Raw genomic sequence first — 26,642 nt, 5'->3', positions numbered from 1 at the left:
CAGAGGAGAACTTCCCCGGCTAATTTGTGTTTGCTGTAAGGAATGTTGGGCTGCTTTGCATACATTCACAGACTAATGCAGAACGTTTGCTTTGTGATGTCAGGGCATGGTTGCCACGTTGTAGTGGTGACATCAGAAGGTTGCCTTGGGGCACGGAAGGCCTCAGTGTCAGAGCCGCCCTTGGGCGTGCTCAGCGCAGGAGCATCCTCCTGTTCATCTGAGGGCAACTGCGCAATGACAAGAGACTTGTTTTCTCTTGTGTTCCAAACTTGCACAGCAATGCTACAATGATTGAGGATCTGATCGAGGCAGTTTGCACAGTTTATGGACTTATTTATTCTGGATATTACCTGACTAACCTGGCATGTAAGTAGAGATTTTCCTTGGGTGTAACCTAACCTGGCTTTTGTATGTCTTCCTGCTCTTTCTTAGTGATTGGGTTGATTTTGAAACAGAAAGAGCATTGGGATGCCACTGCTTTGGGAAAGCTTCTGCCAACATATTCAGCTAAGAATGGGATGTCTGTAGCCAGGGGTCTGTGGGCAGCATTTCCAAGGGAACCAGCAGGGGTTGCATTCCCTCCATGGAAAAGTCTGTGGCAGCAGAGTCTGACATTTCCTCACTTTGCTGGGTCAAGCAGGACAACTTTGAAAATGCAAACTGGGAGGCTATCTCAGAAAGCCTTCTAAAAATGTTATTTTTCTCTCTAATTTTCTCAAAGAATCTGCTTCATTTTACTTGCCCACTACAGGTCACCTGACACATGTATTCAGAGGTGCCGATCCTGAGGTGAGTGAGAAAGGAACCTTTGATGTTTCTAGTGTTTAAGAATTGTGAAGGAAGCTGTGAGCTTGGCCTGTGGCATTAGGGTGAGGAGGGCTAGTTGGATAGGCTAAAAAAAAAATCCATTTCCATGTGTGCAGCAGCAATAACAAAGGCATTGCTGGCAATTTCCTAATTTTCCTAATTTTAGCTGAAACCCTGGTTTTGCAGAGAGAACATCGCTTGCTGATAGTAACCAGGGTGAAATATCTAATTCAGAGCAATTTTCAGTGCTGTTGAATCAGTCCATTTTAATTTAGTCAGAGTGACTTAGAATCCCATTGCTATGGTTTATCCTTAGTGTAGACCTGGTTCTAGAGCTGAACAAAAATAAGATTATAAATGATAGGTAATGGCCTGTCTCTCATGCTTCTCTCTCTCCACAGAGCACAGAACCCACAGCAGACTCCCCTCTGGCTCCTGCTGCTCCTGGAGAAGAGGACAAAGATGAGACCAAGGATGAGGAAAATGATCACAAGCCTCCAACTGTGGTCACAGCAGAAGCTGAATATCCCGAGACAGTAAGTGCCAGTTGTGGCTGCTGCTGTCTTTAGTGCAAGACAGAGCTGCAAGTTTCTGACCAGCCAGCACTTGCTGTTGGTGGCTGAGGATGCTAAGTGCTGGCGTCCTGCCAGGACCTAGCAATTCCCCTGCCGGGCAGCGAGAGCTGGGAAATGGGCTTTGATCTGTCTTGTTGAGCCACCAAGGAGCTGGTGCCTCTAGGTGAGCATCTGGCTCCTTGCCCCAGTTAAGCTCTGTCTCTTGGCTTCTGCAGTGCTATGGCCAAAGGCACATGTGGTAGTGCTGGAGATCACAAGGTTTTGTTTGTTTGTTTTCCCTTTCTGGAAACCTGTGTTTGGCACCTGTGGAACTGGTCTGCAGTTTTCTTGAGTAATTCTTCACTTCTACTGAGTCTTTTGGCCCACCTGTCTTTTGGCTTTTGATAAACTGTAAAGAGATGATTGTGTTGTCCACGAAGCTGTGGGGGGCATTCTTGTCCCTTGTGGCAAAAGAAACAAAAGAAACACTTCTGAACCCTTATTCTGAGACAAAAACTAGGAGAGGCAAGATTCTGTTGATATATTTTGTGGTGACGTCTGCAGTTTTGAAAACTGCATTGGAGCCCCAAGTCGGGTAAAGCTGTAAGTCCTTGACTGCTGTCTTGTGCTGCTGAGAACAGGAAAGAGATCTTGAAATTCCGGATGCTGTATCTTAGGTCAAATGTGCAACTTGGACAAAAGGAGCCAGGGGTGCCTGTCAACAGCAGCTGAAGATGAGGCAGCGTGTGCCCAGGTGGCCAAGAAGGCCACTGGGTACTAAGTGTAGATGTGTGTAGCACCAGAAAGTATAGTAAGAGAGAGATTATAATAGATCTATCTGTCTATCTATCTATCTGTCTATCTATCTACCTACCTATCTGTCTATCTATCTGAATCTTCCCAGCTGTGCACCTAGACAGTTGGGTGTGCAAAGCTTACCTAAAGGAATCCCTTCAGTGGGAGAGGAGAAGAGACACATTTTGTCCACAAAGTCTTAGTAGGCAGAAGTTTCCCCCTCCAGAAATGGTTGGTTTTTTCCCTTCAGAGGCCTTCTCCTCCTCCAGCCTCTCCTGCCCTGAAACCCACTGTTTATCCTGGAAGTTTCCGCCTTTCCTAGAGAGGTGGAATAATCTTATGTTCCAGGTGATTTTAGTGACTTTGGTCATACGTACGTGAGATAATCCTCAGTTGACAAAGTAAGGAGAATAAACACCTTGGTCCTCCTCCATATAATACACTAAGGTGGCTGTGGAGGCTCTCTGACCTCCATCAGAGGATCTGTGCATGCATCCTTCTCTCCTGATTGAGCAGGATTTCTAACAAGAGAGTAGATGTCAGAAAGGCAGGAATGGTGGTGCAGGCCTGAAGAGAACATGAACTCCAGAAGTGTCTGTCACAAGGAGTGAGCCCACACTGGAAACCACCTGCAGAGCCAGGATGGAGCTGTGGGACGGGGCTGGGTGTCAGTCACCATGGAAAGACAAAGGGGACAGAGCAGAAGTGGAGGGAGGCCCTCAGCAGAGCCTTGAGAAATGCCACACCTCCCCTGTCAGCTGCCTGAGAGGCTGTTGGAGCTTCAGTCCCAGATGGACCCTGACTGTACTGCCAGTGTCACTTTGGAATCTGTGCCTCCCCATGGGCAGAGAATGAGCCAGGGGAGCAGCAGCACAGTGCTTTGGGAACGTGTGAGCCCATCAGTCTCAGAGACTTGGTCCACAAATGTTGTATGGGAAGTTGAAACCCACCTTCTCTTGCTTTCTGTGCAGGCCCTTCTGGAGCAAGAGCATGAGCAGATTGCTTTATCAGAGGTGCCAGGGCAGACTCAGGGAGAGCTGTGCCCAGCCCAAGAGCAGGAAGAGCAGCTCAGGCAGCAGGTGGAAGAGCTAGAGGAGAATGTCCAGGTAAGCCTGGCTCAAGCAGGTGACAGAGTGAAGGGCAGGAACAGGGACATAAAACAGAGCTCTTGGCACTGAGGAGGCCAGGAGTGCCACAGGCACTGGAAGCACAGAGCCTTGTAATCTGCAGAGATCAGGGATGGGAGGGTTACAATGGAAGCAGAGGTGGGTATGAAAACAGAAAGAAGTGGCGGAATGAATTTGATTTTGAGGCTGAAAGAGGAAAAAGCTGAGCCTGGTGGCAGCTCCCTGTGATTTGCTCTGCATTTGTGTGTACAGAACATCAAGACAGAGCCACAAGGAGAGGTGCCCAAACCTCAGATTGCCACCATGGCAGTGAAGAGGAGGAACAAGGAAGACATGAGAAGAATACAAGATCACTGGAATCTCCATCGTCAGTGGGGTGATCTACAAAACCAGGTAAGCGTAAGAGTGGGTGTCATTCCACGCAAGAAACTTTCTCTCTCTTGCCGTTTACAGAACTTCAGTGAGAAGCTGCACAGAGAGCTGCAGGAAACTCAGGCTATGCTCAAGGCAAGGGAGAAGAGGCTAGAGGAAGAAATGAAAATCGTCAAAGAGAAAATTAATCTCCTCCTTCAGGAACAAGAGGCTCTAGAAAAGACAGTGAGTGAAAGAGTGATAACCACTGCAGTCACCAAACTGGTGGTTTCTGCCCTTCTTTCTTTTCCTCTACAGAGCAGCAGAGGGTTGGGTGATGCCTCTGAGTGCCATCCTGCTTTGGTCTCTATCACAGCTGCTCTGAAGGACTTCCTGGGCTGCTGAATCTCAGCTGCTGCCCTGGATGTGGCTTACAGCACCTTCCTAAAGGCTTGCATTTGAAATGGGATCTCAGGCTAATTTCTGCCAGCCGCCTTTCTGACATAAACTCGTTTCTTCTCCCAGATCTACACAAGCTCTGACATGGAACCTGCTGCAGCAGCAATGTTGTTTAATGACACTCCCAGTCCCCAGCCTGAGAAGTGGAGCCTTTTCAGCTCGTTTAGGTCCAGTGTGGCTGCAGCTGCTCAGAAACAGGAGCTTGAGGAGAAGTACCTGGAGCTACTGAGTAAGTCTGGTGTATTTCTTGTCTGAGGGACAGTGTGTTGTGTGCATGTGTCAGCATAGCTGTACCAAATGTTCCTCCTGAGTTTGGTGTTGGACTCCCCAGAGGAACTGCTGTGCTCTGAGGCAGCAAAAGAGCGTCCTGGGTGTTCCTGCTGCCTCTGAGGGCAGCTCAGACTGGCTTGGGGTTTTTAAAATTTGCTTTTGGAAGTTTTTTGGGTATGATTTTCTTTTTGTGGGGTTGGTTTTTATTGTCCTCCATCCCAAAGGAGCTCTCCTGCTGCAGGTGTGTTACTGGTGTCATGGACTGTTATAAATACCACTACTACATCTACAGTTTGTTTTTATGAGAATACTACATTTTTGTCCTCCTCAAAGGAGAACTCCTTTGAAAGAACATCAAGTGACAGCACAAATAGAGAGCCAGATGCGTTTTTACTGTGCCCTCAAAGAGAAACAAGATACCTGTATAACGATCTGTATTTAATATCCTAGTTTTATGTTTATAAGGATATGTCCAAGAGAAACAGCTATGTGGTGTGATCAGATAAAACTGCACTGTAGGCATTTCTCAGGAGTGAGCCTCCAGCCCCTCTGCTATATATTCCTCAGATCCATGGCTCTTTTTCATACCTGATTCCCAGTCATTCCCATGTCTGTTCAAATCCTGCCCGTTGGCCCAACTCAGATCAGTCTCTAGGAAAACACATCAAGCCTTTTGTGATTCTGAAGCATAACTCAGTTAATCTGCTTCTCGACCATAACAGCTGCCAGTTCTGTGCTCTCACATAAGACCTGGTAGGGCTGAGAACAGAGCCCAGTTGATTCTGTGTCTACCATCACCTGTTGGGACAAGAAGGGCATTGATCTGCACCTCAGTGTGTCTGATCTCCAAGCCAATCCTGTTGTGTCCTGAATGGGGGCAGCAGATTGTAAGGGGCTCAAGCTGACCGTGGCTTCTTCCCATTGCTTGTCAGTGCTCCTACTTGGGCTTTGCCAGCCTTGTTGTTGTAGCTGCCCTGCCCCTGATGGCTGGTGTGACTGCAGAGGCCGGAGCCTTCCTTAGCTGGGAGAGTCCCGCTGCTAGCTGGCTGCTGCAGAGCAGAGCTGCCCCGAGGCAGCAGCCCCTTGTCTGGGCTGGCTTCTGCATGGCAGGGCCTGGACTCACCAGAGGGTCACCATCTCCTCTGGGCAACTGTCGGTGTCACACCGGCGCCTGAGGAGCACTGCTGTCCTTGCCCACTCTGCCGCGCTGGGAAGATGGGGACATGTGCAGTGCTGAGAGGGCGAGCCCAACGGGAGTGACTGATCCACGCTGCCAGGGTGAAGACAAGCAGTGTGGTTCTTCGCATGGGGCACGGGCTAGGGCATCTTTGAGTTTAGCCTGCTCATAAAGGGTGAGGATCCTGATGCTGAAAGCTCCGTTGTGATTACCTATAGCATGAGCTGCTCTGGTTTACAAACAGAAAGGCATTCTTCTGGCAAACTGCTGCAAGGTGCAGAAAATGCCCTTTTCTCCTGTATCTCCCTGTGCATTGCTTCCTAGCAAGAGAGCTCTTCAAAGGACTGTCCAAAATCAGTCTCTGTGCTGGCCATCTGTGCTGCAGAGCTGCCTGTCTTGTTGCTGTTGTTATTGTTGTTGCTGTTGTCATTGTTGTCACCTAGCTGACCACAAAGGGCTCAGAGACCTAGACAGTGGGGCTGCCTTTTGTATTTCCTGGAAACTGGGATCTCTGCTTTCAAGTGAGCATCTTGCATTTTGTTTCCTTCAGGGAAAATGGTGAATATGGGAAATCCTGTGATGAAATACACTGAACTGGAAAATATTGGCAGCGGGTGAGTCCAAACACAGTTACTTCTACATGCACGTGGGCCAGGTGATTTGCTGGTAGAATGTGTATCGAGTGTGAAGTCAGGCGAGCTGCAATCATATATTCATTTAGACAGTTGGGTTAGACTGCTCCACTTCTGAGTGCCAGTCAGAATTTTTAAGTGTGGTCAGAAGGTATGGTCAAAGATACTTCAATCTTCATTGTCAGAAAGAGCAACCTACTCCTATCATAGGGGCAACAGTGCCCCTATCATAGCTGTCAAAAAACAGTTCTCAGGAACATTTCTTTCCAAGAGTTTGCTGAAGGAAATACTCCATGGTCAGGATAAGAACTGCACAGTTTAGAAACTGAAACCCCAGATGGAAGAATAATCTCTCTTTTTGAGCTGAGGCAGTAAACACCAACACTCCAGGAACAGACCCAGTGCTCATGCACTTGAGAGGAAAATGCAAGAGCTGCCTTCTGGCAGAGCCCTCCTGCATCCTGCAGGTTTTAGGCACTGACAGCACAGATCTCCTGTCTGGCCTGGCTTTCACTCTAGGCTCTAAATGGCTTCTCTTTCTTTGCTTTGTTTTGTTTCTAGGACTTTTGGAGAGGTTTGTAGGGCACTCAACAAGGCCACAGGAGAAGAGGTAAATGTCAACAGCCCCTGCAGACTCTGCTGCAGCTCTTGAGGGCTTTCCTCTCTGGTGTGAGCTGTGGCTGGAGCTTTGGGTAGAGCTGTGCAGCAAAGGCACAAGAAGCACAGACTGGTGCCAGCCTGGAAATTGCCTTTGGGACAGTCTTTGTCCTTCTCAGCTGCCAGAAGGAAGGCGAGGAGGGCAGCGGTTCCTTTCAGAGAAGGACGCGCTCACTCGCTCTCAATTGCTAAAACAAAGGTGGTGCCTTAGAGCATCTCCCTGCTCTTTGGGGCTACAGCTTCAGAGCTGTATTCTCATTTCTGGCTGCCAGCAAATGCATCTGAATGTTCCTGGTAGCTCCTTAGCCCCCTGCAGTGCTGCACTTGGGAACTGCACATAGGGAGAGATGTGCAAGGAGTCCCTAAAAGCCCCAAGCCCTGCTTAGAGCCCAGGATGTATCCAGAGAGTACCAAGGCACAGATGACTTCTGAATCCCAGACAGAGCAGCAGAGAGTGTGGACAGAGCTTTGTTACTGTGTGGTCAGACATCTTTGTTACCAAATGGACAAGGCAAAACATCAATGGCCATGTGTCCTGTAACTGGCCCCCAAGGGAGCAGAGAAATGGGCTGCTGGAATGTCAGTTCCTAATTACTCCAATGTCTAATCACAAGGCACTTTGGCTCAGCTCAGCTGTGTCATTGCAAAATCACTCACTCGATGTGTGCTCTGTGGTTTTGTGCCACCAGCTTCTGAAGTTACTGATTTTCAATGTCATTTTAGGTGGCCATAAAGAAAATAAATCTTCAAGGACTGACAAGTAAGGAAGTAACCATCAATGAACTCATGGTCATGACGAAGAATCGGAATTCCAACCTGGTCAACTATTTAGACAGGTGAGTGGTTATGGTCTTACTCCATGAATGTTCATTTATGTACCACAAACATGAGAGATCAAAAACCCACATTGGTCACTGGCAGAAAATAGAGCTGTTAATTATTGCATAATCATCATTTCTCTGCTCATCTCCAGTGGCTGGGAAGAGAGTACATCTTGTCTGCATGAGTCTTCCCCAGCACAGATAGTTTAAAAATTGTTCAAAACCTGGATCCGCTCTATTGTAGTAAGTCAGTAGCCTGTAAGTTCACCGCCTCCATGGTGTTGGGCTTGATTTTTTTTCAAGTCTCCTACATGCTGATGAATCATCCTAGAGAGGATTTCCCTTGGATTGTGTCCCCTCTTTTCCATTGCTGTGCATGCCAGGGACACTAGGTGTTTTTTTTCCAGAAATACCATGTGTGACAGGGTTTTTATCTGGGCTGTTACTAAACTGCACTTTTCACTTGCTGGCCATCTAACACATCTCTTTTTCACAGATGTGTCATTCTCCTCGAGACAGCACAGACTGCAAACACTGCACAGCCTAGAGGGAATGTCTATTCCTTTCATTGTATCCTCATCACAAAGAGACCCGGGAACAACAGTGAAGCTTGTCTTTTCCAAACAGCAACACAGCCATGCACGTTCATATCCACAGCCTTGTTTCCTTCTTTCAGCTACCTTGTGGATAAGCAATTCTGGCTGGTGATGGAGTACATGGATGGAGGCACTCTGAGAGATGTCATCAGCAAGATGTATCTGTCTGAGGATGAGATGGCAGCTGTCAGTCGGGAGGTCAGGGATTCCACCTGTGCTTCCGAGGGCTTGGTCAGGATTGTTTGGGAAACTGGGGCTCAGAACTGCAGAGATTTCATGTGCCAAGCTTTGTTTCTGTGTTACTAGAATGCTATGTGCAAGCAAGAGCATTTCAAGTGAATTGCGTGGCAGTGTGCCTACATTCATTGTACTCTGTTCTTCTACTTTGATCTCCTGCTGTTAAATTCTTGCTCTGTCTCTTGTATTTGTATTTGCTGTTCTCCACTTTGCCTCTCTGTGTGTTTACCTCGAGCCTGTCTGGACTGCATTCCTTGCCTGTAAAAGCAAAGGTACTGGTAGCAGAATTTGAAAGCAATGGCGAAGAAAAATGCTCATTTCTCTCAGACCTCAGCTGAAAAAGATAATAGTTCACCCCAAATGGCATTTGCTTCTGAAAAGTGAGTAATGTGACACCCTCCTGTTTCTGTTTTCTCTCTCAGTGCCTGCAAGGACTGGATTTTCTTCACTCAAATTTCGTGATCCACCGAGATGTGAAGAGCAGCAACATCCTTCTCAGAACCGATGGCTCTGTCAAATTGGGTCAGTACATTCTTGGTCAGGTGCAGAGTTCTGGGGATATGAAGTGTGGAGCTGCTTTTGAGTGACTGCTAGCTCCCCCAGAGTGGTGCTGGTGGGAGTGCAGGGGCCCCTGCTGCAAATGAAGGCACAGTTGCAACGTGCACAGAGGCATCACAAGGAACAAGCTGTCCAGAAAGGCACTGGTTTGTGGGTGTGTCCCTTCCAGAGGGATGGAGTTGTAATCAAATCTTCAGGGGTATAAAATCCACTGCTTGGGGCAGTGTAAAAAACTTGGGGATTTTTGAAATGGCCAATTCCATATTTCCTTGGCTAAAGCCCTGAGAAAACAGAGCAGGGACAAATTTTAGCAGGGAAGGGAGTCTGCACAGTGCACTCTCAGGCTTACAGTGGAGAGTTCTTTTGCTTGGTTTTCTAATTGCACAGTATTTCTTGTTCTCCCCAGCTGATTTTGGCCTTTCTGCTCAGCTCATCCCTGAGCGGAATCAAAGGTGCTCGGTGACTGGGACTTCTGGGTGGATGGCGCCTGAAGTTGTGACAGGTCAACCATATGGCCCCAAAGTGGATATTTGGTCTTTTGGAATTGTGGGAGTTGAAATGGTGGAACAAAAAGTTCCCGACTGGAACCAAACTCCTGTCTGGGTAAGGTGCAAATACTTACTCATCCCACTGTCTTTCTCACCTGTCCCATGTTCTGTGTGCCACTGGACAAAATCCCATTGCCATCTTCTGACACCACTTCCACCAAGGTCACCTTCTAAAAATGTCCCTGCAGCACATCAGCATGTGCTGTAGTTTGGTTCATTGGTTCAGTGGTTGGTAATTGATTCAGTTCAGTTGAGGAACTCAAGCCTTACCACACACAAACACTCCCCAGCTCTTTTCAGGCAACACTCTGCTTTGAGTTTCAAGTCATTCCAGCTCTTTTGTCTGTGCAGATGAACCTAATATCACAAAACATGAGTCTCAGAGCTGGTGTTACCTCTGCAGAAATGAAGGAAAGAAACTCAAATTAAACAAAGTTTCTAAAACAGTGGTTTTTTAGAGATTAAGTGCACACCCTGTGTACTTTCTTGTCATGGGAACGTTGCCTGAAACCTGGGCATGAGGGAATAAAGGCCATAGAGTCTCTTCTGCTTCTTATGCAGAGTTGCTGAAACCCTTAATGACCATATTTCTTTCATAGCCCAAGCCACGTTCTCCACATCAAGCCAGAGCATGGTGATGGGGAGAGCCTGCCAAAACCTCTCATTTGTTTCCTGGCACTTTCTGGGATGGGCATACCATTAATGCATTCACATGAATATCCAAATGAGCAGAGGATTACCAAAGGGATGGCACTTCTGCTGTTTAGAACATGGAAAGCTTTTCTTTTCTGCATACTGGAAGCTGAAATTTTCAGACTGCTGAGAGACAGAGCTGCAGGTGGATCCTATGTGCCCAAAGAGGCATTTTCATCCTAGTACTTTTGTGCATGCATCTTAATGTATCTGTGTTGAATTTGAGATTCCAAGTGTTGGTTCCTTATCTGAGCAATAACTCCCTTTTATATAATACTTGAAAAAAGTTAAAGAAAAGTCCCTGTTCCAAATAGCCTGTCAAACTGGTGTGAATCTTCACAGAACTAAACGTGCTTTTGTGATGTAGTTCCCACTAACAAGGTCAGTCAATGAGATCAGCTGCCAAGGTGAGATTCCCTGAATGTTGGAAAAGCTGTGGCTGCTTTGGGCTTTCAGTGTTTTGTTGGTACAGCAAAGTCATCTCAGCCTCTCTGCCAGGGCAGAAACTGCCAGTGCAGAGTGCAGGTTAAACAATGGCATCTGGGAGAGCAGTGACAGATGTGAAAGGAGCAGGCTGAGCCTCGTGTTTCCTTTTTCTCCAGCCTCAACTCCTGACAGTCACAGGAGGGAGACCAAAGCTGGGGCAGCCCAACCTCTTCTCGCCTTTGCTGCGGGACTTCCTGAGCTGCTGCCTGCAGACAGACGAGGCTCGGCGCTGGTCTGCCAAGGAGCTCCTGCAGGTAAAATGCAAAGGGGCTGCAGGTGAAAGAGTGTCCGTGGGATGGACTCCTCCTCCACTGGAGGCCAAGGCATCAGATCAGGCCCCCCTTCCTCCTCACCTCCAATCTTGTGCTTTTCAAATGAAAACGGTGAGGAGTCCTAGCCTGCGCTGGGAGGGAGGTGCAAAGGTCATCTGGTCCACGTGAGTGACCTGCAATGAGCAGTGTTGCATCATGGTTCTTAGAAATACTCAATCCCCTTTTCACTGAAAAATAGTACCCCTACCTTTAAAACACCAAGTTTGGAAAGACATAGTCCATTGCTCTTTTTCTTTTTCCCTTTTTACAGCATCAATTTGTAACATCGGCCAAGCCTGCATCCAGCCTGGTGCCACTGATCCTGTCACTGAAGAAGTGGAAGGAGGAGAGTGGCAATCCATTCAGGACCATTTTCTCCAATACGAGCCTAGAGTAGGAATGTAGAGTAGGAATATAGAGTAGGATTATAAATAAATAAATTTTCTGAAACCTCAACTCATTTGGAAGATACCCCTTCTTCTGAGCCTGTGAGAAAGTTCAACATTTCTTTCTGAATTATCAGTTGTTTCTTCATGCGGCAAAGTGACATTTCTGGCTTCCTTGGTGTGCTTCAAAAGTGGGGAAGGCTCTTCTTTATTCATCCTCTCCGGACCACAGTGCCTTTGGAATATGGCCTAATGGCCAGGTTTTGCCCAGCCCTGGTGCTTCTTTTTGAGACAGAAAGGGAAATGGAACTTGCAGGCAAAACCAAAGGAGTGGTGCAGCCAAATCACCCTGTGCAGGTGCAGGCCTTCAGTCGTGAGTGGGCAGAGGCAGGCTGGAAGGAGGCCCTTGGAGCTGCAAGAGGCAGCAGCCCGGCCCTGGGTGCCTCCTCCTGGCACCGGGCGAATCCTCTGCTCTCAGAGCCAAGCTGGCAGCTGGCTGGGCCCCAGGGGAAGCGCAGCCGTGCTGGGCACAGCACAGACTGGTGGCATTGGCCCCCTGGAGCGTGGCCAGCAGGAGAGAAAGGCAAAGAGCAGCCCAGGGCTGGTGCCCTGGCTGAGCATTGCCCCTCTTGGGCCGGCTGCCCTGTAACTCCTGGGCAAGGTCAGCAGTGTGTGCAGCACTCTGGGCACAGGGGCAGGGAGCCGGGCTGCTCCGCAGGCTCCAGCACAGGGCAGCGTCCTTCAGGCACGGCACTTGTGCCAGGGGAACCGAGGCCAGCGGGAGGCAGGGACAGCGTGTCAGGTCACAGCTGCAGGAGACAGTGCCTCACACAGCCCTGCGAGGAAGCGCCTGCAATCCTGGACTTGTGCACGGAGCCACAGCAAAGGTGTGAAATGCAGAGTGCTTTGCAGAAATATTCAGGGGCACCAGGCCAGCCTGCTTTGTGCTCTCTGCAGCACAGCAAGCACTGTGCAATGCAGCTCTGAGCTGCTGGGAGAGAGGGAATATGGGGATGTGCCTGAGGGTTGGGCTTGAATAGTCAACTGATTTGGAAAGGAGCAGGAGGGTTTTGGCAGGCAATTTGTGTTCTCTCAGTGTGTTCTCAGTGCTTAATCCTGTATTAGCCATTTCAGTGATTATTGTATGCAAGTGGCTGTCTTCACCTTGAGAATAAGAGAGTGGTCCTGTTAAGAAGGTAGCTGGAATGCATGTCCAATATATGTGCAAATATGTGGAGAACTTTGCTAAGATTTATTTCAGCTCTTATGCCAACAGTGCCTTCTCTCCTAGTTCTGTCCAATGCTTATGGAAATTTTATTGGTTTGCTTTCCTTTTCTTTGGACCCATCTGAGTGCTGAGTTGGGGTACAGGCTGTAGGTGCTTGGGACACTCTTGGAATTACTCTTGGATCCCTTGAACAACAGGGTTTGGCCCACCAGGCGAGTTTGTGCTACTTTGTGACAGAGGAGAACTTCCCCGGCTATTTTGTGTTTGATGTAAGGAAGGTTGGGCTGCTTTGCATAAATTCAGAGCCCAATGCAGAACGTTTGCTTTGTGATGTCAGGGCATGGTTGCCACGTTGTAGTGGTGACATCAGAAGGTTGCCTTGGGGCACGGAAGGCCTCAGTGTCAGAGCAGCTCTTGGGCTTGCTCAGTGCAGGAGCATCCTCCTGCTTGAGGCGTCTGTCAGTGGGCAGCTGCACAGTGACAGAAGCCTTGTTTTTTCTTGCATTGCAGCACAGTCTGCAAACTTGCACAGCAGTGCTACAGTCATGGAGCAACTCGCTGCTGCAGTTTGCACTGTTTATGGCATTGGTTATTCCGGCTATTACCTGACACACCTGGCACGTAAGTAGAGATTTCCCTTGAGTGTAACCTAACCTGGCTTTTGTATATCTTCCTGCTCTTTCTTAGTAATTGAGTTGATTTTGAAACAGAAAGAGCATTGGGATGCCACTGCTTTGGGAAAGCTCCTGTCAACACATTCCGCTAAAAACAGGGTTTCTGTAGCCAGGGGTCTGTGGGCAGCATTTGCACGGGAACCTACAGGGGTTGAATTCCCTCCACGGGAGAGTCTGTGGCAGCAGAGTCTGACATTTCCTCACTTTGCTGGATCAAGCGGGACAACTTTGAAAATGCAAACTGGGAGGCCTTCTCAGAAAGCCTTCTAAAATTTCTGCAGCTCTTCCAAGAATTCAGAGAAAGCTTCTTTATTCTAAATTTTGTCGTGAAAGGATTTGCCTGCCTAACTTGAGCCTTTCTGAAGTGTTAAAATAGTGATTCCCTTTACAATGAAGTGCAAACTGCAAAGCAATGAATGTCTGCTCCCGAACCCTGGAGCTGCTGCTGTGCTGTTTCACTGCCACTGGAACTTCCACAGCTCAGAGGGATCTTGGGGAAGCTTTTCTGGGCAAGTCTTTCCAGCAAGTTAATGAGAATTAGTGCATGGAACCAATTTAAAAAAGCAATGCCTGAAGGAGAGGATAAAAAAGGCTGCTTTATGTGTCGGGCAGAAAAGGAGCATTGAGTGTTAAAGAACTATTTTCATTATAGTGATCCAATTTGTATGAATTTGCTGGCAAAACAGGCCAAAGCACAGTCACAGCCAAGAATATTGTCCTGTTCTCTTGCTGGCAGTGCACAAGAGCTGTGTCTCCTGGTCCCCTGTAGTGAAACAGAAAATGCTCTGTATTAGGGTTGCCTTGTTTTGTGGGATTGATCAGCCCAGGCAGTTGTCTCAAGGAATCTGCTTCATTTTCCTTGCCCACTACAGGTCACCTGAGACGTGTATTCAGAGGTGCCCAATGGGAGGTGAGTGAGAAAGGAACATTTGATGTTGCTGTTGTGTAAGAAACGAGGAGAAAGCAGTGAGCTTGGCCTGTGGCAGTAGAGGGTGGAGGGCCAGCTGGGTGGGCTGTAAAAAAATCCATTTCCATGTCTGAAGCAGCAATAGCAAAGGCATTACTGGCTATTTCCTAATTTTCCATGTCACAGCTTTAAAGAACTGAAAGCTCAGTTTTCAGAGAGACTGTTGCTTGCTGATAGTAACCAGGGTGGAATATTGAATTCAGAGCCATATGCAGTTCTGTTGAACCAGCCCATTTGAATTTAGTCAGAGAGACTTAGAATTGCACTGTGATGACAGTTGATGATTTTGTCTTAGTAGAGCAGGTTGTAGAGCTGCACAGAATTAAGTATATAAATGATAGGTAATGGCCTGTCCCTCATGCTTCTCTCTCTGCACAGAACCCTGAGCCAAGAGCCGAGTCTCCTCTGGCTCCCTCTGCTCCTGGAGATGAGGCCAAAGAGGAGCAAAACGGCCACAAACCTACAAGTGTGGTCACAGCAGAAGCTGAATATTGCGAGCCGGTAAGTGCCAGTTGTGGCTGCTGCTGTCTTTAGTGCAAGACAGAGCTGCAAGCTTCTGTCCAGCCAGGACCTGCCTTTGGTGGCTCAGGTTGCTGAGTGCTGCAGTCCTGTCAGGAGTTAGGAATTGCCCTGCAAAGCAGTGAGAGCTGGAGAATGGGCTTTGCTGTGTCGTCTTTAGGCCCCAGCTTGCTGGGATTCTGCTAGGGGCCGGCGTGAAGCATGAAGGCTCCCCAGCCCCAGAGGAGGGAGCATGTCCAAGGCACTGAGCTCAGCCACGTTGGATACGTAGGGGACACGGCGGTCTGGAGAGAGCTGTGTTGCCACTCCACAGGGTGGCCGAGGAGCAAGAGGCAGAGAAATGCTTGATCTGACCTCACAGGCTCTTTGGGGTGCTTTGTCGCCACGAGCTTCTTGGCTCTGCTTATGTGGCGGTATTTCAGAGACACATTGTGGAGTGGCAGGTGGCAGTCAGAGATTTGGTGCCTTTGTTGCCAGGTTGCTCTTTTGCCTCTTCAGGCAGAGTGGTCAGTAGCAGAGTGCAGTGTGAGCTGGCTTATTTTAGAGAAGCTGCAAAGAGATGATTGTGCTGTCCATGGATCCTTATGGGCCTGCACATGTCCCGTGTGGCAAAAGACAAAAACTGCATAGTTGTGGACCCATTGCTGAGGCAAAAACCAGAGGCTACATGCGTCTGTTGATGCTTTCTATTGTGTGGTCTATTCTATTCTTGATAACTGCATATGAAAATGCCATTGGAGCCTGCAGAGGGGCAATAGCTGAAAGACTTGGACTGCTGTCCTGTGTTGCTAAGAAGAGGAGAGGTATCTTGAAATTGCGGATGCTGTATATCAAGTGAAAAGTGGAAGGTGGAGAAAAGGAGGCACGAGTGCCTGTCAAGAGCAGCTGAAGATGAGGCAGCGTGTGCCCAGGTGGCCAAGAAGGCCAAGGCCGTGCTGGCCTGTGTCAGCACTAGAGGGGCAGCAGGAGCAGGGCAGTGAGCTGTGGCCTGTGCTGGGCAGGGCTGCAGCGGCAGCTGGAGTGCTGTGTCCACATGTGGGCAGCTGTGAAGCAGAAAGAGCTTGAGGGGCTGGAGCGTGTGCGCAGAAGGGCACGGGAGCTGGGGAGGGGTGGGAGCACAAGGCCAGTGAGGAGGTGCTGAGGGAGCTACAGCCTGGGGAAAGGGAGACTCATGAGGGACCTTCTAGGCACACTTCCATGAATGCCTACGTGACAGTGCTCCCCACAAGGGCTGTTTCTGTGCCAAGGATCCCCTCAGTGCATCCAGATGCTTTAGACGCTGGAGTAGGTGACAATTTGATCATTGGGTTTGTTGAGTTGTTGGTCTGCTAGAAGGTGAAGACCTGTTTATTTTCTTCCTCTAGCAAGCAAAGGTGCTTTTGCTCAAGATTTCCTGCACAAGAAGATGTAGTTTGGGGCAGGGACGTTGGAGCACAAGGAGATTTTCTGATGCCAGGCCAGCCAGTTTGATCTTGCACATCACTTTCATGTTACCACCACCCTTATCTTTTGGCAGCCTTGGGGATCAGCAATTGTCCAGTAATACAATCAGGACTAGATTTGGGAATTTAGCAGGAAATCAAAACCTTGAATTCTGGCTGGTTCTCAGAGATCAAATGAGCTGGGAGGGGCTGGGCTTAATTTCTGATTACAGCCACTTTGGCACCATCAGTGTGCTTGTGACAAAGAGAAGAACTTGCCCTAACCCAGATGCAGAAAGAGTGCAGTTCCCAGAGCAGTTCTTTGGGTTTGATCTCATTCCATAATGACGTACATGCTCCAGATTCCCCAGGAGTTTGGTTTATTGATGCAACAGGCGAGCAAGTTCAGGATTGCTGCTGATGGGGGCATTGGTTGCATTGGTGTTGATGTGTGTCATAACAGAAATTATAGTAAGAGAAATTACATAAATGAGATCTATCTATCTGTCTAGCTATCAATCTACCTATGTAATATTTCCATAATTGATTCTTCCTGGCTCTGGTCAGAGGCAGTTGGAGTTGCAAATCTCCCCTACAGGCATCCCTTCAGGGGGAGAAGAGCAGAGACATGTTAACTGATCCCGAGCAGGCAGAGATGTTTCCCCTCCAGAAATGGTTGGTTTTTTCTCCTCAGTGATGTTATCCTTCTCCAGCCTCTTCTGCCCTGCAATCCCAGTTTATTCTTTAAATTCTCCCTGTCCTAGTGACATAGAAAAATTCCATGGTTTTGGGGGTGTTTGGCAACTCTTGTCATACATGCATTACATGACACATGATTTTCTTCACTGACATCTCTAAGGGTGTCTAAGTTCATTTGTTGATGGGGCCTTATGAGGGTCTCCTTTACTACTGGTCTGAATTCTCAGTTGAGAAGAGAGGAAGAATAAACACCTTGATCCTCCTCCATATACACCTCATATATATGAGGTGGCTGTGGAAGCTCTCTGACCTCCATCAGAGGATCTGTGCATGCATCCTTCTCTCCTGATTGAGCAGGATTTCTAACAAGAGAGTAGATGTCAGAAAGGCAGGAATGGTGGTGCAGGCCTGAAGAGAACATGAACTCCAGAAGTGTCTGTCACAAGGAGTGAGCCCACACTGGAAGCCACCTGCAGAGCCAGGATGGAGCTGTGGGACGGGGCTGGGTGTCAGTCACCATGGAAAGACAAAGGGGACAGAGCAGAAGTGGAGGGAGGCCCTCAGCAGAGCCTTGAGAAATGCCACACCTTCCCTGTCAGCTGCCTGAGAGGCTGTTGGAGCTTCAGTCCCAGATGGACCCTGACTGTACTGCCAGTGTCACTTTGGAATCTGTGCCTCCCCATGGGCAGAGAATGAGCCAGGGGAGCAGCAGCACAGTGCTTTGGGAACGTGTGAGCCCATCAGTCTCAGAGACTTGGTCCACAAATGTTGTATGGGAAGTTGAAACCCATCTCCTCTTGCTTTCTGTGCAGGCCCTTCTGGAGCAAGAGCATGAGCAGATTGCTTTATCAGAGGTGTCAGGGCAGACTCAGGGAGAGCTGTGCCCAGCCCGAGAGCAGGAAGAGCAGCTCAGGCAGCAGGTGGAAGAGCTAGAGGAGAATGTCCAGGTAAGTCTGGCTCAAGCAGGTGACAGAGTGAAGGGCAGGAACAGGGACATAAAACAGAGCTCTTGGGACTGAGGAGGCCAGGAGTGCCACAGGCACTGGAAGCACAGAGCCTTGTAATCTGCAGAGATCAGGGATGGGAGGGTTACAATGGAAGCAGAGGTGGGTATGAAAACAGAAAGAAGTGTCGGAATGAATTTGATTTTGAGGCTGAAAGAGGAAAAAGCTGAGCCTGGTGGCAGCTCCCTGTGATTTGCTCTGCATTTGTGTGTACAGAACATCAAGATAGAGCCACAAGGAGAGCTGCCTGAAGCTCAGATTGCCACCATGGCAGTGAAGAGGAGGAAAAAGGAGGACAAGAGAAGCATCCAGGAGGAGATGAATCTCCATCAGCAGAGAGACAATCAACAAAACCCGGTGAGTGCAAGAGTGGCAGACCCTCCTTTCAAGAACTATTTCTCTTGCTTTTTACGGAACCTCAAGGATCAGCTGCACACAGAGCTGCAGGAAACTGAGGCTAGGATGAAGGCAAGAGTGAAGAGGCTGGAGGAAGAAACAAAAATGATCAGAGAGAAACATAATCCCATGCTTGAGGCTGTACAAAATCAAGTGAGTGAAACAGCAATAGCCAGTGCAGTCACCAAACTGGTGGTTTCTGCCCTTCTTGCCTTTCCACTGTAGAGTAGCAGGGGGTGGGGTGATGCCTTTGGGTGCAATCCTTCTGTAGGGTTACTGTGTTCCTTGTTCTTGAGGTATTTTTACAGTGGGACATGGTGACCCAGATGGAGGATTGAAACAAGCTGTCTGTAGCCCTGTTCTCTCCCTTTCCTCACAGTTGATGACTCTTGGCTGACAGGGACAAGCTGTAGTCTCTGACTGCTTTGTTCTGTTTGACTTGAGGTGGAAGTGTTGACATCTCACCTGCCAGCCTGCAAAGACTTCCAGCAAAGGACTGGAAACAAAAAGCCCCGTGGTCGGTGTGAGGCACAGGAGCTGTCCCAGCCGGAGATGCTGCAGGTTGGGCACGTCCCAAAGATGGTGGAGGAAAAGAGATCTGAGTGGAAGGAGGTAGAACATTTGAAGAAGTGTGTCTGCAGCCATTAGAGGGGAAAGGAATCCATAGGGAGGAAGTGGAATGATCATTGTGGCAGTTATCCTTCAGAAAACATGAAAATGGAACATGAATCTGGCCATGAACTTGAGTAAAACCAGCCTTTGATTTTGACCCATCCAGTTGGAGAAGTGGACATGCAAATAATCCATTTTAAGAGCCATGCATGTGGCTGAAAACATCTTCCTGAGGGCTTGCATTTGAAAAGGGATCTCGAAGTAATCTCTGCCAGCCACCGTTCTGAGATAAACTCATTACTTGTCTCAGATCTACACAGGCTCTGTTACTGAACCTGCTGCAGCAGCAGCGTTGTCTAAAGGAGCCTTTGTTCCCCAGCCTGAGAAGTGGAGCCTGGGCAGACTGTTCATCTCCAGCACTGACACAGCTGCTGCTCAGCGACAGGAGACTGAGGAGAAGTACCTGCAGCTACTGAGTACGTCCTGTGTATTTGAGGGACAGTGCGTTGTGTGCATGTGTCAGCATAGCTGCACCAAATATTCCTCCTGAGCCTGGTGTCACAGGGACATTTAGGAATCCTTATAGGAACTGCTGTGAAAAAATCGCTCTCTGTGCTGGCCATCTGTGCTGCAGAGCTGTCTGTCTGGTTGTTGTTTTTGTTACCCAGCCAAGCACAAAGGGTTCAGAGACCCAGACAGTGGGGCTGCCTTTTTGATCTTCTGGAAGTTGGGATCTCTGCTTTCAAGTGAGCATCTTGCATTTTGTTTCCCTCAGGGAAAATAGTGACCATGGAAAATCCTGTGACAAAATACACTGAACTGGAAAATATTGGCAGCGGGTGAGTCCAACCACAGTTACTTTTACATAAACGTGGGCCAGGTGATTTGCTGGTAGAATGTCTATCAAGTGTGAAGTCAAGCAAGCTGCAAACATATTCAGACACTGAGGTTAGATTGTCCCATCTCTCATTACTGGTCAGACTTTGTGAACGTGGTCAGAAGGCAATGCCAAAGACATCTCCATGCTGGCAAGGTCTTGCCAGCAACAAGGAACAGGACCTGGAAGATCTCCTTGTCTCTCAAGTGTGGGACAGCTCTGTGCTAATTTCCTTAGCATTTTTGAATACCTCCAAATCCTACAGCCACACTAATGAAAGGAGAAGGATCTTGCTTGCCTGAAATAGCAACCTACCTCCTATGAAAGCTGTGAGATAACTGTTCCCAGGAACAGTTCTTTCCAAGAGTTTGCTGAATGAAATACTCCATGGTCAGGATAAGAACAGCACAGTTTAGAAATTGAAACTCGAGATGAGATAATAAGCTCTCTTTTTGAGCTGAGGCAGTAAATCCCAACACTCCAGGAGCTGGCTCAGTGCCTCCACACCTGAGAGGAAAACGTATCAGTTGTCTTCTGGTATTCCCATCCCACATCCTGCAGGTTTTAGGCACTGACAGGACTGATGTCCTCCTTGGCTTTCACTCCAAATTCTAAATGGCTTCTCCTTTCTTTGCTTTGTTTTGTTTCTAGGACTTTTGGAGAGGTTTGCAGGGCATTCGACAAGACCAGAGGAAGAGAGGTGAATGTCAACAGCCCCTGCAGACTCTGCAGCCCTTGAGGGCTTTCCCCTCTGGTGTGAGCTGTGGCTGGAGCTTTGGGTAGAGCTGTGCAGCAAAGGCACAAGAAGCACAGACTGGTGCCAGCCTGGAAATTGCCTTTGGGACAGTCTTTGTCCTTCTCGGCTGCCAGAAGGAAGGCGAGGAGGGCAGCGGTTCCTTTCAGAGAAGGACGCGCTCACTCGCTCTCAATTGCTAAAACAAAGGTGGTGCCTTAGAGCATCTCCCTGCTCTTTGGGGCTACAGCTTCAGAGCTGTATTCTCATTTCTGGCTGCCAGCAAATGCATCTGAATGTTCCTGGTAGCTCCTTAGCCCCCTGCAGTGCTGCACTTGGGAACTGCGTGTAGGGAGACATGTGTGAGGTGTCCCTGAAAACCTCAAGCCCAGCTTATAGCCCAGGATGTATCCAGAGAGTACCAAGGCACAGATGACTTCTGAATCCCAGACAGAGCAGCAGAGAGTGTGGGCAGAGCTTTGTTACTGTGTGGTCAGACATCTTTGTTACCAAATGGACAAGGCAAAACATCAGTGACCATGTGTCCTGTAACTGGCCCCCTAGGGAGCAGAGAAATGGGCTGTTGGAATGTCAGTTCCTAATTACTCCAATATCTAATCATAAGACATTTTGGCTCAGCTCAGCTGTGTCATTGCAAAATCACTCACTCCATGTGCTATGTATTTTTGTGCCACCAGCTTCTGAAGTTACTGATTTTCAATGTCATTTTAGGTGGCCATAAAGAAAATAAATCTTCAAGGAATGACAAGTAAAGAAATAAAGGTCAATGAACTCATGGTCATGAAGAAGAATAGGAATCCCAACCTGGTCAACTATTTAGACAGGTGAGTTGTTGTGCTTTTGTTCCATGACTGTTTGTTTACATACTGCAAACACGCAGGATAAAAACCCACATTTGTCCCTGGCAGAAAATAGAGCTGTTAATTATTAATAAATTAGTATTGTTCTGCTCATCCTCAATGGATGGGAAGAGAGTGCATCTTGTCTGAATGAGTCTTCCCTGGCACATGTAGTGTGAAAATTGTTCAAAACCTGGATCAACTGTATCTTACTAAGTCAATAGACAATAAATTCACTGCCTTCATGTTGTTGTGGGGCTTGATTTACTTCAAGTACCTTCTTGCATGCAGGTAAACTAACAAGGATTTCATTTGGATTGTGTCCACTCTTTTCCATTGCTGTGCATGCCAGGGACACGGTGCTTTTTTTCCAGAAACACACAGTGTGACAGGGTTTTTATCTGTTACTAAAGCAGATTTTTTGCTTGATGGCCATCTAACACATCTATTTATCGCAGATGTGTCATTCTCCTTGAGTCTGCACAGACTGCAAACACTGCACAGCCTAGAGGGAATGTCTATTCCTTTCATTGTGTCCTCATCACAAAGAGACCCGGGAACAACAATGACGCTTGTCTTTTCCAAACAGCAACACAGCCATGCACGTTCATATCCACAGCCTTGTTTCCTTCTTTCAGCTACCTTGTGGATAAGCAATTCTGGCTGGTGATGGAGTACATGGATGGAGGCACTCTGAGAGATGCCATCAGCAAGATGTACCTGTCTGAGGATGAGATGGCAGCTGTCAGTCGGGAGGTCAGGGATCCCACCTGTGCTTCCGAGGGCTTGGTCAGGATTGTTTGGGAAACTGGGGCTCAGAACTGCAGAGATTTCATGTGCCAAACTTTGTTTCTGTGTTGCTGGTATGCTATGGGGAAGTAAAAGCATCTCAAGTGAACTGTGTGCCAGTGCCCCAGAACTCACTGTCCTCTATTCCTGTACTCTTCTCTCCTGCTCTTGTATTCTCACTCTGTCTCCTATATTTGTATTTGCTGTTCTCCACCCTGCCTCTCTAAATGTTTACCTCGAGCCTGTCTGCACTGCATTCCTAATCTGTAAAAACAAAGGTGCTGGTGGCAGGATTTGAAACAAACAGCAAAGAAAAAAGAGAGACTCATTTCTCACAGTCCTCAGCTGAAGAGGATAGTAGTGCACCCAAAATGCTGTTGACTTCTGAGCACATCCACTGCAGCAGCAGTCATTCTGGCTGGTTTGCAGGGCACAGTCTACAACAGCAGTTTCTGTTGCTCTTCCAAAAGCTGACATGCCTTTCCTTAGAAAGGTCCTGCTCTGCTGGTGTTGGAGCAGCAAGCTCTTCCTCTCACTGGCACAGTGTTCTGCCATTACTCCCCATTCTCCTGGAAAGGGAATCATTTAGAGCTGTTTCCTTTCTTGTATGATGACCTCACATCACTAATGTTTGCCCTCCTATTTCTGTTTTTCTTCCCAGTGCCTGCAAGGACTGGATTTTCTTCATGGAAATGACGTGATCCATCAAAATGTGAAGAGCAGCAACATCCTTCTCAGAACCGATGGCTCTGTCAAGCTGGGTCAGTATATTCTTGGTCAGGGGCAGAGTTCTAGGGATGTGGGATGTGGGGCTGCTTTGAGTAACTGCCAGCTCCCCAAAAATGCTGCTGGTGGGAGTTCAGGGGCCCCTGCTTTGAGCTGAAGGCACAGCTACAACATGCACAGAGGTATGATAGGGAAGCACAAGCAGTCAAGAGTGGCATTGGTCTGTGTGTGTCCCTTCCAGAGGGAGGGAGATACAATGTAAACCTTCAGGGGAATAAAGGCCACTGTTTTGAGCAGCGTTTAAAATCCTGGGTTTTCTTGGAAGTGGCCAATTCCCTACTACCTTTGCTAAAGCCCCCAGGAAACTGAGCATGGCCAGTTCTCCAGGAGATTCATCAACAGCTCATTCTTAGAGTGAGAGTGGGGAATTCTTTAGCTTGGTTTCCTAATTAGAGCTGGCTTTCATGGTGTGTTGTTTTCTCCACAGCTGATTTTGGCCTCTTTGCTCAGTTCACCCCTGAGCAGAGTAGATGGAGCTCAGTGGCCGGCGCTTCTGGGTGGATGGCACCTGAAATCATGACAGGTCAACCATATGGCCCCAAAGTGGATATTTGGTCTCTTGGAATCGTGGGCATTGAAATGGTGGAAGGAGAAGTTCCTCACTGGAACCAAACTCCTGTCTGGGTGAGGTGCAAATACTTACTGATCCCACTGTCTTTCTCACCTGTCCCATGTTCTCTGTGCCACTGGACAAAATCCCATTGCCATCTGCTGGCACCACTTCAACCAAGGTGCCTTTCTAAAAATATCCCTGCAGCTCATCAGTATCTGCTGTACTTTTGGTGGCCTCAGAAGGGAAGTGGCAGGTCACCATTTCAGCAACGTGCCATTTTTGCCTCCAGCCATGCCTGACATTTCTCATTTGCTTTTTGAACACTGTTGGAGCTGTGTTACTGAAGGAAGTGAATTTTTCAGTGAAATGTTTAGATATGTTTTAAATATCCTTAAATTGGAGGTTGAATCTTCCTAGATTAAATTTTATAGAAAAATAGAGGAAAAAGAATAAAGGAAAAAAGAAAAAGAAAAAGAAAAAGAAAAAGAAAAAGAAAAAGAAAAAGAAAAAGAAAAAGAAAAAGAAAAAGAAAAAGAAAAAGAAAAAGAAAAAGTAAAAGAGAAAAGGAAAACGGGAAAGGAAAAGGAAAAAGGAAAAAGGAAAACCACCAAAGCAAAACAGACAATTCTGTTTGCTTTCTCCTTTTTTTAACCAAGTAGTGGACAACAAGCTTGATGAGTTTTGTTTTATGGCAGCTCTGCTTAAGGGACCAACAAGCACTGCAGAGATGCCCTTCCTGTAATTACCCTTGGAAATTGTAGAGTTAGTTCATATAGTAAAGTCCCTCTTCCAAAAAGCCTATTCAACTGGTGTGAATCCTCAGGGAAGCCAATGTTCTTTTGATGATGTAGTTCTCACTACCTAGGTCAGTAATGAGATCAGCTGCCAAGGTGAGATCCCCTGCATGCTGGAAAAGCTGTGGCTGCTTTGGGCTTTCAGTGTTTTATTGGTACAGCAAAGTCATCTCAGCCTCTCAGCCAGGGCAGAAACTGCCAGTGCAGAGTGCAGGTTAAACAATGGCATCTGGGAGAGCAGTGACAGATGTGAAAGGAGCAGGCTGAGCCTCGTGTTTCCTTTTTCTCCAGCCTCAACTCCCAACAGCCACAGGAGGGAGACCAAAGCTGCGGCAGCCCAACCTCTTCTCGCCTTTGCTGCGGGACTTCCTGAGCTGCTGCCTGCAGACAGACGAGGCTCGGCGCTGGTCTGCCAAGGAGCTCCTGCAGGTAAAATGCAAAGGGGCTGCAGGTGAAAGAGTGTCCATGGGATGGGCTCCTCCTCCACTGGAGGCCAAGGCATCAGATCAGCCCCCTCCTCCTCACCTCCAATCTTGTGCTTTTCAAATGAAAATGGTGAGGAATCCTAGACTGGGCTGGGCTGACATAGAGCTGTGAAGGTCATCTGGTCCAAGTGGCCTGCAATGAGCAGGGACATCTTGAAGGAGATCAGGTTGCTCAGAGCCCTGTCCCACCTGATCTGGGAAGGTTCCAGGCATGGGCAACTACCAGCTCTCAAGGCAACTTGTGCCACTGTTGCACTATGCTCCCAGTAAACAAGTTCTTCCTTAGACCTACTCTGACTCAATCCCCTTTTTGGTTAAAAATATTAGCCCACATCCTACTGTAACTGGGCATATTAAAAAAGGTGTCCCACACTCCCTCAGAAGCCCCCACTGAAGTCTGGGAAAGTGTCAATAAAGTCTCCCTGGGGCCTCTTCTTCCCCAGGCTGAATAACTCCAGGTCTCTCAGTTTGTCCTCAGAGGAGAGGTGCTCTGTTCTCTGACGGTTTCCGTCGCCCTGTTTTGTAATTTGGTGGTGTGGACAGTTTTATCTAATGGCAAAAGAATTGTAGTAGAGCAATGCTGGATCCAGAGGAGTGAAATGTTGATAGAAGAACCCAAGGAAGCCAGTCCTGGCTGAGCACTCAGAGATTTGGCTGTGGGAAGGAGGGGCTGTGGCAGGCTCACTGTGAGCCTCTGAGGGGCCCTGGTTTGTGCCCCCACCCCACTCTCAGAGGTTTCTGCCATGCAAACAGGGACAGCTGAGAGGGACTTGTCCCAGCCCCATCTGCTGCCTGGCATGGTCAAGCAGACAGGACCTGCCCCAGGGTTACTGCCAGCTTGTGTGGCAGAGAGGGAACTGCAGGACCCAGTGCCACTCGGCTGTCCCTGCTGGCAAGGAAGGAAGGAAGGTGCCATCCAGCACATGAGGGGCAGGGCATGGAAAGGTAGACACTGCTGTGTCTCCCTGTGGAAATTAGCGTGATGCCTGTCTTTCAAAGAGAGGCACCTATGTGAGCCTTTGGAGTTTCCTGATAGGAAGAAACTCCAAGGATAGAAAGCACCATTTCCAGAGCCCTGGCAGGGCAAAGTCCCCAGCAAGATGAAGACACCAGAATAAAGAGATGAGTGGGATTCTGGGCCAGGTTTGCCTGTGATGGCAAGGTCCTGCACATGAAGGTTGAGGTGCAGATGGCCCTGTTGGTTCTCTTTCTGCATCTTTCTGTGAACCAGAGCAATCCTGATTGAGCCTGTGAGGCACTGAGCTTGGAAATCACGATTCATTGATTTTTGTTGCTGATGTTTTTATTTTGTTGTTTTTATTTTCCGGTGGGCAGCATCCATTTGTAGCATCAGTCGAGCCTACTTCCTGCCTGGTGCCACTGATCGTTTCCATGAAGAAGAGGATGATGGAGAAACACCTGCCATAATTACATCTGGACCATGTGCTCCACCACCAGTTTAAAATTGTAGAGTAGGATTGCAGAGTAGGATTGCAGAGTAGGATTGAAGAGTAGAATTGAAGAGTAGGTTTGCAGAGTAGGATTGAAGAGTAGGATTGAAGAGTAGGATTGAAGAGTAGAATTGAAGAGTAGGATTGAAGAGTAGGATTGCAGAGTAGAATTGAAGAGTAGGATTGAAGAGGAGAATTGAAGAGTAGGATTGAAGAGTAGGATTGAAGAGTAGGATTAAAGAGTAGGATTGAGGAGTAGGATTGCAGAGTAGGATTGTAGGCAAGGATTATAGAGGATTATAGAGTAGGATTGTAAATAAATACATTTT

At 48.0% G+C, this 26,642-nt stretch overlaps 2 protein-coding genes across 2 annotated transcripts; both read left to right on the top strand.

Annotated features, from left to right (window-relative positions):
• Nucleotides 1–287: 287 nt before the first annotated feature.
• On the top strand, nt 288–9,797 carry LOC148219625 (uncharacterized). The gene is made up of 12 exons (XM_088156431.1): nt 288–366; nt 752–789; nt 1,209–1,343; nt 3,128–3,262; nt 3,536–3,880; nt 4,160–4,322; nt 6,091–6,154; nt 6,734–6,782; nt 7,553–7,665; nt 8,327–8,444; nt 8,906–9,005; nt 9,448–9,797. The coding sequence occupies exons 1-12, from the start codon at nt 288–290 to the stop codon at nt 9,795–9,797; spliced, it is 1,689 nt and encodes a 562-aa protein (XP_088012557.1).
• Nucleotides 9,798–11,717: 1,920 nt separating this feature from the next.
• Nucleotides 11,718–26,290, top strand: LOC148219624 (serine/threonine-protein kinase PAK 3-like). The gene is made up of 15 exons (XM_088156430.1): nt 11,718–11,838; nt 13,204–13,314; nt 14,762–14,835; nt 17,786–17,920; nt 18,194–18,526; nt 18,818–18,985; nt 19,296–19,461; nt 19,761–19,824; nt 20,514–20,562; nt 21,328–21,440; nt 22,094–22,211; nt 22,906–23,005; nt 23,458–23,654; nt 24,669–24,806; nt 26,198–26,290. The coding sequence occupies exons 1-15, from the start codon at nt 11,718–11,720 to the stop codon at nt 26,288–26,290; spliced, it is 1,980 nt and encodes a 659-aa protein (XP_088012556.1).
• Nucleotides 26,291–26,642: the final 352 nt, after the last annotated feature.

Source organism: Sturnus vulgaris, chromosome Z, assembly GCF_052056855.1.
Source record: "Sturnus vulgaris isolate bStuVul1 chromosome Z, bStuVul1.hap1, whole genome shotgun sequence".
NCBI classification, from domain to species: Eukaryota; Metazoa; Chordata; class Aves; order Passeriformes; family Sturnidae; genus Sturnus; species Sturnus vulgaris.
The sequence above is the reverse complement of the archived record's forward strand: the minus strand, read 5'-3'. Positions and strand labels throughout refer to the sequence as shown.

Coding starts and splice junctions, on each gene's coding strand:
- LOC148219625 (XM_088156431.1), top strand. CDS start 288: ATGATTGAGGATCTGATCGAGGCAGTTTGCACAGTTTATGGACTTATT. Junction 3,881..4,159: donor AAGAGGCTCTAGAAAAGACA/GTGAGTGAAAGA, acceptor TTCTTCTCCCAG/ATCTACACAAGCTCTGACAT. Junction 6,783..7,552: donor ACAAGGCCACAGGAGAAGAG/GTAAATGTCAAC, acceptor ATGTCATTTTAG/GTGGCCATAAAGAAAATAAA.
- LOC148219624 (XM_088156430.1), top strand. CDS start 11,718: ATGGCCAGGTTTTGCCCAGCCCTGGTGCTTCTTTTTGAGACAGAAAGG. Junction 19,825..20,513: donor CTGGAAAATATTGGCAGCGG/GTGAGTCCAACC, acceptor TTTTGTTTCTAG/GACTTTTGGAGAGGTTTGCA. Junction 20,563..21,327: donor ACAAGACCAGAGGAAGAGAG/GTGAATGTCAAC, acceptor ATGTCATTTTAG/GTGGCCATAAAGAAAATAAA.